This window comes from Populus nigra, chromosome 12, assembly GCF_951802175.1.
Source record: "Populus nigra chromosome 12, ddPopNigr1.1, whole genome shotgun sequence".
NCBI classification, from domain to species: domain Eukaryota; kingdom Viridiplantae; phylum Streptophyta; class Magnoliopsida; order Malpighiales; family Salicaceae; genus Populus; species Populus nigra.
The window spans coordinates 11700456-11712854 of record NC_084863.1 but is presented as its reverse complement, the minus strand read 5'-3'; the positions used below and the strand labels follow the sequence as shown (position 1 = coordinate 11712854).

The 12399-nt window shown below is 34.5% G+C and overlaps 1 protein-coding gene across 3 annotated transcripts; it reads right to left on the bottom strand.

Moving 5' to 3' along the window:
* Window positions 1–6490: 6490 nt before the first annotated feature.
* LOC133669292 (uncharacterized) lies at window positions 6491–11025 on the bottom strand. Of its 3 annotated transcripts, XM_062089372.1 has the most exons (8): window positions 10594–11023; window positions 10042–10110; window positions 8721–8837; window positions 8566–8640; window positions 8059–8190; window positions 7629–7715; window positions 7096–7237; window positions 6491–6931 (listed from the first exon to the last, which is right to left on the bottom strand). In XM_062089372.1, exons 1-8 carry the CDS (start codon window positions 10948–10950, stop codon window positions 6771–6773), a joined length of 1140 nt encoding a protein of 379 aa, XP_061945356.1. In that variant the 5' UTR covers window positions 10951–11023; the 3' UTR covers window positions 6491–6770. The 3 variants fall into 3 exon arrangements, with proteins under 3 accessions (XP_061945356.1, XP_061945358.1, XP_061945357.1); XM_062089374.1 differs by lacking the exon at window positions 8721–8837 and having other exon boundaries at window positions 10594–11025; XM_062089373.1 differs by lacking the exon at window positions 7629–7715 and having other exon boundaries at window positions 10594–11017.
* Between the last annotated feature and the right edge of the window lie 1374 nt (window positions 11026–12399).

The following is a 12399-nucleotide window of genomic DNA, read 5'->3' as shown; positions in this document are numbered from 1 at the left end:
TTTTTGTTTTTTGTTTTGTTTTTCAGTTTCTGTTCATCACAATTCGTTTGATTGCAGTATTGAGGAACCGTAGTTGGGACTGGATATTGTCCGAACTACCAGGTCCTTATCCTTGGCTAATTAGGTAGGTCCTTATCCTTTACATACAGGAAGTTCTCCAATTCAAGCAGCAGCCTGCCATATGAGCAATACCAAGAAATTCATTGGCCACATCAAACATATAACGACGGAAGATTTTTCCCTTGTCATAATCAGTAGCAAACTTGTTCTGTATAATGAATATGCATGGACATTCATGAACTTGCTTTCAGTTTTGCGTGACCAATCCATCATGCAGCCAATTTCTCATAATTGTAAAAGCCTCCTCTGCATCTGTATCTTCTTCGTGAGAGTTCGGATGATGAGCAAAGCCATGATCTCTTCCCTAAAAAATTACCACCTTCTACGCCTCACCGATCCTCTTCTCACTATCTTCCAAGACACTGACTGTACAAAGAGGGTCATTGTCACCTGAAATAAAGAGGACAGGAACCTTTATGGTGGAGGCTAAATCAGGGTCCATCCTTGTACCATAGAAGGATACCCAATTATGCCATGCTTCTTAGATATTCCTGCAGCTAAGAATTCGTCAGCCATCCATTTTGTTGATGCATCAATGTCTTTTCTGACCCTCTGTGGTTCCTGTTTTGTGATCCACTGTTCCATTACACAAGAAAGTTATGGAAGCTCAAAGAGTCAATTTCAACTTGCGGGGAAAATGGATCTAAGAATGAATGAAACAAACATAAGTGCGGCAATTACGAATACCAAACCAATCTCATGCCTTTGTATCAGAGGAAAAACATCAGGAAAATGTGTTTGCAACATGACAGAAAATGAACACTACTATGAAATTGCCTATCAATTCAAGGTTAACTAGCTTACTTGTAGCCATTAGAAGCCACACGATATGGAAATCTCTTGTAGATGAATCTTCAAACCCAAAAATATCAGACAAGAGCAATATCCCAGTTCCATTATCATCGCCTTCCAATATTGAAAGCTCCAATCCACTGACTAACTCGCAAGCTTCATCATCTACATCCTCTTCAACTTTCAATAGGCTGCAAGGAACTCTGCAGGCAGCGTTTCCTCTACATGATCTCCTAAGATTTAAACTGCATTTCCTCTGCACACAAACTGAAGCTTTAGAGTCAGAAAGTTGCATTGTTTCAACAATAGCAAGCAACAATTGCAACTATGACATTTTTGTAATAGCTCATTAAAATATGGAATAAAGGGTACCTGTTGTTTATATTGAAGAGAAAACAAAACTTTCTAATTGCAGAGGCAGGAGAACACATTCTTTATTGAATTTTAATATGATTATTTATACAACAAGAAACAACATAATTGCAAGATATTCTCCAAGTATATCTGATTTTCTGTTACATAGAATAAAAGATAGCTATTAAAATAACAACAGTAAACAAACTCAGATTCTGCTGAGATTTTATTTTACTTCTAAAGTCATTCTTGGTCAAGGATTCTCCTTCTTGACTCTGAAGCTGCAAACTCCCAACTTCTGTCTCAAATACTCAAACTTGAGCTTGTGAAGTGCTTTTGTTAAGATGTTTGCATGTTGTTTCTCTGTTTTGCAGTAAAGCAGCTTCATTTCTCCATCTTGTTGAACTTCTCTTAGAGAAAAAATTTTAATCTTGAAATGTTTTGTTCTGCCATGAAATATTGGATTATTTGAGATTCATATTGCAGCTTAGTTGTCCATAAACAGTTGTGTGCTTTCATTTTGCTTCAAATTCAAATCTGTCAATAGTTTCCTAATCCAAACTGCTTGGTTTGCAGAGGCAGTAGCAACAACGTATTCAACTTCTATTGTAGATTGAGCAACAATTTCTTATTTCTTTAAGCTCCATGAAAAAACACCTGAATCGAAGCTAAAGCAATAACCCAAGGTGCTTCTCATGTCATCAATGTTTCCTGCCCAGTCACTGTTAGAGTAGCCATGAAGATTGAATTTTCTAACTTGACTGAATTTGATCACATAATCAACTTGCCTTTTATGTATTTGAGGATTCTCTTTGCTGCTTTAAAATGAATTTCACTTACACAATGCATATATCTAGATAATAGACTTACAACATGCATGATGTCTGGTCTAGTTGCTGTCAAATACATTAGGTAACCTATTAGGCTTTTGTATATCTTTTCATCCACTTTTCCAGCTTCATCTTCCTTGTAGAACTTCTCCTTTTGATTCATTGGTGTTGTAGTAGGCTTGCATTGTTCCATGTTGAACTTCTTGAGAATTTCCTTTGCATATTTGTGCTGACACATAAATATTTCATTTTGTTTTTGAAATATTTGCATGCCAAGAAAGAATGTCATCCCTCCAAGGTCTGTCATTTCAAAAACAGACTTCATCTCTTCTTTGAACTTGTCAATTTACTCTCTGCAACTTCCTGTTATCAGCAAATCATCAACATAAAGAGATACAACAAGTATATGTCCTTCAGCTCCTTTAATGTAAAGAGTAGATTCACTTAGACTTCTTATAAAGCCTAAGTTCTGCAAGTAAGCATCAATCCTACTGTACCAGTTTCTTGGAACATGCTTTAAGCCATATAAGGCTTTTTTTAGTTGATATACCTGATTCTCTTATCTTGCAATAGAAAAACCTTCAGGTTGTTCAACAAAGATTTCTTCCTCAAAGTAACCATTTAAAAAAGCTAACTTGACATCCACTTGATGTAAAGTCCAGCTTTTTTGTGCATCAAGTGCCAGCAGCATCCTTATTGTATCCATCCTTGCAACTAGAGTGAATGTTTCAGAAAAATCCACCCCAAACATTGAGCATATCCCTTGACAACCAGCCCTGCCTTGTATTTATTCATAGAACCATCAAAATTCAATTTGGTCCTAAAAATCCACCTAATTCCTATAGCTTTTTTATGTTGAGGTCTGTCTACCAATTCCTACTTATAATTCTTTTCAATCATCTTTAGCTCCTCCTTCATTGAATTTAACCATTTCTAATCAGTTGCAGCTTCTTCATAATTTGCAGGTTTTATTGCAGTAACATTGCAACTTTTATAGATGTCAGCAAGAGTTCTAGTTTCTCTTACAGGTTCATCATATATTTTATTCTTTTGATTTTGATCTTCAATCTGCTTTTCATCTTTTCAATCCCAGCTGTTAGATTCGAAAACTGAACATCTCTGTTAATGATTATTTTGTTTCTTTGAGGTATGTAGATTATATAGGCTTTTGCAACAACACTATAGCTTATAAAAATCTCAGCTTCAGTCTTCTTGTCCAGTTTGTCTCTTTATTTTAAGGAATATAAGAGAAATATAAACAACCAAATATCTTCAAATTAATTAGCTTTAGTTTGTAGCCAAACCAGGCTTCAAATGGAGTCCTTGTCTGTAAGGCTTTTGTTGGCAATTTATTCAACAAGAATACTGATGTATTAGTTGCCTCAACCCAGAATTTCTTGGGCATTTCTTTATCATGAAGCAAACATCTCTTCATCTCCATCACTGTCCTATTTTTTCTTTCCACAATACCATTTTGTTGTGGAGAATATGGTGTTGTTAGTTGGTGTTCAATGCTTGTATCTTCACAAAATCTATTAAATTTTTCAGAAGTGTATTCAGTTCCATTATCAGATCTGATTTCCTGAATTTTGCAGTTGCTTTGAGTTTCAATCCAAGCTTTGAACTTTCCAAAAATATTAGCAACTTCAGCTTTGAATTTCATAAAGTAAATCCAACACATCTGGAATAATCATCAATGAAGGCAACATAATACTTACTACCATTTAGAGATGAAGTGTTCATTAGTCTTCCAACATCTGTGTGAATTAATTGCAACTTTTTGTGTAGCTCTCTAAGCTTTGCTTTGTTGAAATGAAAGTCTTGACAGCTTTCCATATTTACTGGCAGCACATGCAGGAAAGTCTTTTTCTAATTTGGGTAAGCTTTTCACCATGTTGTTCTTTTCCATGAAAAATAATGCTTCATAACGATAATGCCCTATTCTCTTGTGCCAAAGCATTGAATTATTGACTTCTATGTGTACAACAACCTGCTCTTCTTTAAAATCAAGTAGAAAACTTTTGCTTTTCATTTTAATATTGAAAACTTTTGTGCCCTCAACATCTTCAATCACACAGCTTTTATCTTCAAACAACACTTTATAACCTTTATCTAGCAGTTGAGAAACACTTAACATGTTTTGATTAATTTCAGGAACATACAGTACATATGAAATTAATTGGAAACCTGAATGTGTTTCAATAGCCACTATTCCTTTGCCTTCTACTTTCAGGTGAGTTCCATTTCCAATCTTCATTTTGAAAATAACATTTTTATCAAGCTCTGTGAAGAGCTTTCCATCATGAGTCATATGATATGTACAGCCGCTATCGATGAGCCAGTTTTCTGTGAATTTATTTGTAGCTAAACAAGATACCACAAACAAATGCTCCTCCTAATGTTGATCATTCGCAACTTTGGCTTCAATTTGTTGTTGTTGAGTCTTGCATATCTTTTCCATATACCCTAACTGACCACACTTAAAACAGCATGCATTAGGTCTCCACCAGCATTTATTCTAAAGATGATTGTTTTTTTGCAGTGAGGGCAAGGAGGAAAGCTTTGAGTATCGCTGGTCTTATTGTTTCTGGTGTTGATTGCAAAGCCTCCAAACTTGTTCTGGTTTTTTCTGTTCTTACCATCATGGTTATTTTGGGATTTGACAAAGAATGCACACTCTACAGTTCTTTTTTGCCTCATCAGCCTCTTTTGCTCTTGTGCTTGTAGTGCATTCAACAACTCTGCCAAGGTAATGCTTGACAGATCTTTAGAGTTTTCTAAAGATGGAATTGTTGTCTCAAACTTCTCTGGAATTGTTACTAGAATTTTTTGAACAATTCTAGAATCAGAAAAATAAGTGCCAAGAAATCTTATATTGTTAACAATACTAAGAAGTTTGTTAGAATATTCATTGATTGTTTCTGATTCTTTCATCTTTTGTAACTCAAATTCTCGGATTAAGTTTAGCATCGACATCCCTTTGATTCTCTCATTTCCTTCGTATTCTCCTTTCAGAAAATCCCAGATTTCCTTTGATGTTTTCAGAGTCATTATTCTGTAAAAAATGGTAGGTGAGACTATTGCAAACAGAGTTGCTTTTGCTTTCAATGTTTTCTGCTTCTTCTCTATGTGATTTTTGATTTGTGCGATAGTTGGAGATTGACACTTCATATACTTATTCAATTGCTTCCCATATATCATTAGCATTAAGATAGGCTTCCATTCTAACAACCCATACTTGATAATTGATCCCATTAAATACTGGAAGTGCAACTGCTGTAAATAGCATTTCTGAGTTCATATTAGATGTGTTGTGTTTAGATAACAAGTATTTGAAAGTTGTATTTAGGATCTCTTAATCTCACAAGTCCCTCAAAAAAATTATCTCTGATATCAATTTGTTGTTTATATTAAAGAGAAAACAAAACTTTCTAATTGTAGATACAGCAGAATATATTCTTTATTGAATTTTAATTCGATTATTTATACAATAAGAAACAATAGAATTGCAAGATCGATATTCTCTAAGCATATTTAATTTTCTGTTACATAGAATAAAAAATAGCCATTAAAATAGCAACAATAAACATACTGTAAACAAACTCAAATTCTGCTGATATTTTATTTTGCTTGTAGAGTCATTCTTACCAAACTACAGAGTTAATCAAGTGTCAAATCATTAAAAATCTGTTATCTGGTAGCTTGACTCAGTTACTACAAGCTTGATATTTGTAAACTGTAGGGCATGCATCTTAAATTAAAGAAAGAGTACTTGAAAAGAAGATAATGACGTACAGGAAGGAGTGAACACTTTGAAAGGAAGTGAAGGCGGTTGTGGTGGTGGAGGAGACGTGGCTTTCTGATGGTCATAGTAGTGGTAGTGGTTATGGTGATTGAGAATGGCAACGAGGCGGTCGAGACAAATCCCATGTCAGTGGCTCTCCTGTTTTAACTATAGATGAGAAGTACAAGTCAAAGGAAAAAGGAGAAGCAGGAAGTTGCAAGACTTCGTGATATGAAATTATCATCCTAGTTGCCTGCGTTTTCAACTCAGATGTTTCTTCTTATTTTTTTGGAGCTTTTCATAATCAAAGACTTCGTGATATGAAATTATCATCCTAGTTGGCTGCGTTTTCAACCCAGATGTTTCTTCTTATTTTTTTGGAGCTTTTCATAATCAAAGACAGATGTTTCTTCTTATTTTTTGGAGCTTTTCATAATCAATTCCAGGCCTCGTATTTTCCATTCTGGCTCCTTTTTTTTTCCTCCTTTGGTTTTAAGAACTAGAAAGCGCCCCCCAATTTTTATAGTAATATAGTTCAATACTATTCAGCTGCTGAAATTTATCTTGCAAGCTTGACTGCTCTTTATTTAAAAACCGAAACTGAAAAATATTGACGTAAATTGAAGATTAAGATCCTCTCATATCATTATAAAAACAGATCCTGTCATACCAAGGCCTGTGTTAGTTTGATTTACAATATTATGGACAGTGATAGTTTGCTATATAAAAATTAAAACTACTTGAGATTTCTCCTTTGAGAAGATAAAATGCAGTAAGAAGAGAGAAAAATGAAGCAAAAATAAGAAAAAAACACAGCTACAATATCCATAGAATAGTTCTGTCGTGTCATCATGAACTGTACATCAACAGTAACTAATCTCCACCAATGCTTACTGCATCTCTAATGACTGAATAGCAAGCTTGGCTGCTACCATGGATATATTCTCATTCACTAAATTTAGTGAATTGTCCAGCCTTTGTAGCGTGTCTTTCAGATCCATTGCTCTTAACTTCTGTTGCTGCAACTTGAGTGTTTCTGATTGTGTAGATCCTGTCAAAAAACAGAAACATGCAGATCATTTTTTTCTTCGCAGGAGTGGGTCGTGAAATTCCAACTACTAGAATGATTACCACAACAAAATACTGAAGCTTTGTAAGGAACTTAGTTTTTTTGTTTTTTTTAATGTTAAGAATAAAGAGCAATGAAACACTTGCTTGTAATGGGTTGGAATGCTGCAAATGATATTCGCTCAGCAGGAGATGGGATGAAAGATTGATCACATTCCAGGGACGGTTCCTTCTCTGCCCATGTTAGAGAGTTTGCAATACAGGTTTGCAACAATTCCTCCTTGGGAGCCTATTGACATGAAATAGAAGAGCAGTCAACTCCACTCCCATCTATACACCACATGGTGGTAACACGATATAACAGTAAATAATGTGCAAAAATTATATGACAGTAATATTCCAATCACATAAAATCTGACAAGTAAACATATAAGCAATCCCCAATTCGCCTTGCAAGATAATTTCCCATATGAGTTGTGGACATATTCAGTGAGAGAAAATATTTCACTCAATTCAAACCAATAATGCCTTAGTGGGACAAACTGTGAGTGTTCGATTTTTGCCACCATTTATATGTTATGCCAAAGTATTTGCAACAGCCAAGAACATCCTTCAGCCCCAGAAATTCCAGTCATGCTAAAAAAGTTAGCAGAGAAAATCACAGCACACATGTCATATACCTTCTTTCCAATGTTAGCAGACAAATGTCTGGCTCTTCTACTACTACTGAATTTCCAGTGCAGCCAGCTACTTAAGAGGAAAGGAACCTATAAAATTGAAATCTAGTATCACAGACGCTTAAAGGAATTTTAGCCCAAACAGAACTGGATGGAAGGGGTGAATCCCAGAAGCGATCTCAGCCTTGGCTAGTTAGGTATTCAAGTTTAGTTGAGTATTTGTTTTTGGTTTTATATTTTTTTAAGCATTTGCATAAAAAGTTGATTATTCACTGATGAAAAGTAACGAGGGCTAATTTTTTGTGCTTTATCTTTGGACTCTCATTGAACTCAATTGCGAGACACATTAGAATTTTCTTGATGAAAGCATTCAATTGCACAACTGTACAAACTCGAGGATAGAGAATCAGAGAGCAAGAGGGACTAGTAGTACCTTTAGTTTGATTTCCAAGCTATTCAAACTGCGAAGAGCGTCCTTCACTGCTATAACTTTAGAGCTGATTTCATTTGCACCAATAAACCTATCCTGTAATGGTATGACTTCACCTTTCAGGTAAGGCTCCGACTGCAAATTAGAATCACAATCACAATCACGAAAATAAGCAAAAAGAATTGATAAGCAGAAGGAAGCAGCAAGATGAACACAAAAGATGCAGAAAAAGAAAAATAAATTGACATGGAAAATTGGGAAAACAAGAAATAAAGAAGAAAAGAGGACTTCGAAACTGCAATAATAAGCTAATAACTATATAGATAAAATGCTTGCAAAAAAAATTGACAAGCATGGGCAGGTTTCAATGAACACCCCCCTGCCTCCACCACCACAAAACCCCAAATGAAAAGTTACAATTTTTGTTCAACATAGGCATTGCTTGTTCTTAAAGGCAGACAACTTCGTTAACAAAACTTTATATTAAGATACTATTGACAATTTACTCACCTGTACAAAATTCAAAAGCTTGACACGGCCAATTCCCCTTATGGAGACTAATGCTCCAACATCTAAGCGTTCGATCTGCAGAGTACTAAAACTCAAGTTATCTGAAAAGGTGCTCCGAACCTCTAAGTTTTGATCACAAAATTTTGGATGCTTACATTTTCTATATTGACTAAACAGCCATATCTAGCAGCAAAGGATGCTTCAGTTCCTGAGTTGCTAATGAGAATAGGATCCAACACAAAATGCACAAACAGCTTCTTTCTTAATAAAGACTGCCACAAATGATAGTCACAAAGAGATTGCACACACATTAGACTTAGCTTATTGCAATATTGCTACAGCAATTAAAAATTCTCAACCCAAGCAATGGATTAGAAAATGGGGAAAAAATGCTTATATATAAGATATCAATATATAAGCAATGTGCATGAAACAAAGAATTCAGTCCCTCCCAAATTCCAAAACTAACAAAACTGAGTTTGATGCAATAAGTTGCAGAAGTTAAGCATATATGAATCACAGAATTACGACTTAGCCAGAAATAACCACCGCACGCATTTGGGTAAAAGAGGATAAGTGACAATCTGCTACTCTCTCTGCACTTGGGTTCTAGGTTATTTGTAAGCTGGAAAACATCATTTAAGCATAAGAACATCACAGTAACAACCTCTCAGCCATAACTTGGCTTCTGCTCTTTTCTTTCTTTCATCTTCGCCCTTTTCTTGCTATTCTTCTTCCGAAAGTTCAAGCATTCAAGAAGAAGAACAATAAGCAGATCCCAAAAAAATTGAAATAAAAAAAGGTACTCAAAAGTTGTAGCAGGGCAGCAAAGGTGCTTGTTTCTACATTTGGCAATCTAGTTAGTATACACATCCATAAGGCTGACTGAAACATCTGAAAATACAGGGATGCAAACCATTTTCTCCTCTGTGTAATTGCAATCCCTCTTCTAGACCTCACCTCAAATTAAGTGGCAACGTATCCTCAAGTTGAAGTATCTTATGAGCCTAAAATGAGTATCACTAATACCTACTTCACATCATCATGCCCAGAACATTTTTCCAACAAATACAGGACGAATAGAGATATGGCTGTTTAGTCAATATAAAAGAAGTAGCTTATCATATCGCTATATTGACTACACAGCCATATCTAGCAGCGATATGATAAAAACTTCAAAAGGCTTAAACATGAGATGCTCAGATCATCCGTACACCAAACAGAAGTAGTAGAGATGTCTATAAAAGAACAAAAGGAGTAGCTTATCACAGCTCTATATTGACTAAACAGCCATTTCTAGCAGCGATATGATAAAAACCTCGAAAGGCTTGAACATGAGATGCTCAGATCATCTATACACCGAAGGTCGACAGCTTGCAAAGTCCTTCCCCCGCAAACAAAATAGAAATAACTAGGTGAATATACAAGCAGATAGATAAACAAAGGCGTGCAAGGTAGCATGGCAATTTTGACTACCTCCTCGAGCAGAGCTAGATATCTGGCTTCATATAGATGGAGTGTTTTACTCTCAGATGGAACTAGAACCTGTCATTATGAAAAGAAAAGATTGTTACTAATAAATCCTTACCACATCAATTAAGGGCTAAGGAAGTATCAACACTTCTATCATTCTATCAATTAGAGAAATCAATATTGAAAGTATCACTCTTTCAATGCCAGGTCTGGCAATTTCACATCTCTTTTATGGTTTTTCTGTACTCTTCATCTTTTCATGCCCATGTCAATATATATTTTGCACATATATATATCAAGTAATTGTACAGGATTAGACAAGCCCTTTAAAGGCAAGCGTAAAAATATATCTCACAAGAGAAAAATAAAAAAATCAAATAAAAATCCAAACGATAAGTTCAGGTCTTGTTATCTAACTAATTAACTAGAGGCTCCATGTTGTACAAAACCATGTGATTAAGTAAAGAACAAGAGAAGTAGCTCATCATATGCCCACCGGAATTAACAACAAGAAAAATGGACAGACAAAGGGTGGTGAAATAAAGTAGCAAGTACCTCGTTCGTGTTAAAAGGAAGAAGAGGGAGCTCAAGAGAGGAGGAGGCATTTGGAGACACACGGCACCATCTGCTTATTCTCCTCCTTATAAAGAGTTGATGATTCCCATTTACATTCACTTGGAGGTGGAAAGAATGAGATGACAGTGGTAATGAGTTACGAGTTCGGGTTCTTGAAACAGTACCATCAATTCTTGAAGCAGTACTGAGGATTGCTATACTGCTGCTGCTGCAACAAATCATGGAAAAAGATAACCTGACTTGATTTCGTTTACTTCTTTTGTGATTTGGTTTGTTTGGTGCCGAATGATAGTGGAAGGAGGAGGAGAAAAGAGCAGTTAAAATTGTGGCTAGCATACATTATGATCCTCTCCAGTTCCCAGCTAGCTTTCCTTCGTTTTTAACGGTTGATGGGTTTTATCCTCCTTTCTGAGGGGATAATACCATGCTATTACACTTGACTTCGCGCGCGGTTGAAGTTGTAAACAATTATAATGGGAATATTTGGGATTCTACATTTTAAAATATTTTTTATTGAAAAATATATTAAAATAATATTTTTTTATTTTTTAAAAATTAAAAATAATAAAAATATTAATTTTAAACAAAAAAAAATTAAATTTTTAGGATCACCGATTAATCACTTTTTCCAAACATGCTCTAATAAGTAGTTTATTTTTTAGTTTTAAAAATATTTTTTAAGAATTTTAATTTTTTTATTTTAAATTAAATTTTTTTAATGTGTTTTAATGTGCTGATATTAAAAATAAATTTTAAAAAATAAAAAAATATTATTTTTAAATATTTTGAAGTTAAAAAATATAAACATAAAAACATAATATTTTTTTTAAAAAAAACAACTTTTAAGTAAATAATAACTTCTTTTAGTGATGATGATATGGGGTATTTTTGGATTCATTTGCCAATCATTCAAGATTAAACCTCACTCCTGTGTGATTTAAAAAAATTATATTCCATATATGTGATTTTAGAAAAATATATACTATTTATTTATTTTCATTAAAGTTTTTTAAAGTTAATTTTGTATTTTAAAATAAAAACAGATTTAGGTTTAGAGTTTACGAAAGCAATTAACCGTGGCAAGCTGTGGGCCTGTGGTAGCCCATATATAATATATGGGTAACCCATATTAGGTGGCTGGACCCTCACGATCCCAGGCTTAAAATCCATTTGTATTCGGGGTTTGTTCTTCTGTGTTCAGTCACCAAAGTTTCTTGTGGTGCGGTTATTAATGAATTAACACATATTAATGTTAAGGAGTTAAATAAAATGAATAAAAGGACTAATGGCGGTGTTTGGCCCGTGGTTCAACTGGAGTTTTGCAAAATTTTGAGCTTTTCTTCTTCTTCTTCTTCTTTTTTTAATTTTTTTATATATTTTTAGATAGTTAAAAATACAACAGCTACTGTGAATGATTTGAGTGCATGCTTTGCAAACAGGAGCCCTAATCTCCTTTGCAAGCAAACTCGAGCTTCCCCTCGCTCTACTGGTCAAAGCAATTTGTTTTTTTACTGGAATTCGTGGATCTTTTGGGTGTGATGTTTACAGGAGAGAGAAGGAGGATTGTAGTGAGGGAGAGAGAGGGGGTCCGGTTGGTGAAGAAAGAATGTAGAAGAAGGGGATGGCTAGTGGTTGGTGATGGTGTTCTTAGATAGGAGATAATAAATATATTAGATTTTGATGGATTTGATTTTTTTTTTGTTAGTTTAGATATAAAAATTGAGTTACTCATCACGTAAATTGTAATTTTTTTAAAATAAAATAAAATAAAAAAATAACCAAATC

What these genes read in the sequence shown, in the direction of transcription:
- LOC133669292 (XM_062089372.1), bottom strand. Translation starts at nt 10,950, where the DNA reads ATGCTAGCCACAATTTTAACTGCTCTTTTCTCCTCCTCCTTCCACTAT. An exon ending in AGCTTTTGAATTTTGTACAG is followed by an intron (nt 8,191 to 8,565) that starts GTGAGTAAATTG and finishes TCTAATTTGCAG; the next exon opens with TCGGAGCCTTACCTGAAAGG. An exon ending in AGCATTCCAACCCATTACAA is followed by an intron (nt 6,932 to 7,095) that starts GCAAGTGTTTCA and finishes GTTTTTTGACAG; the next exon opens with GATCTACACAATCAGAAACA.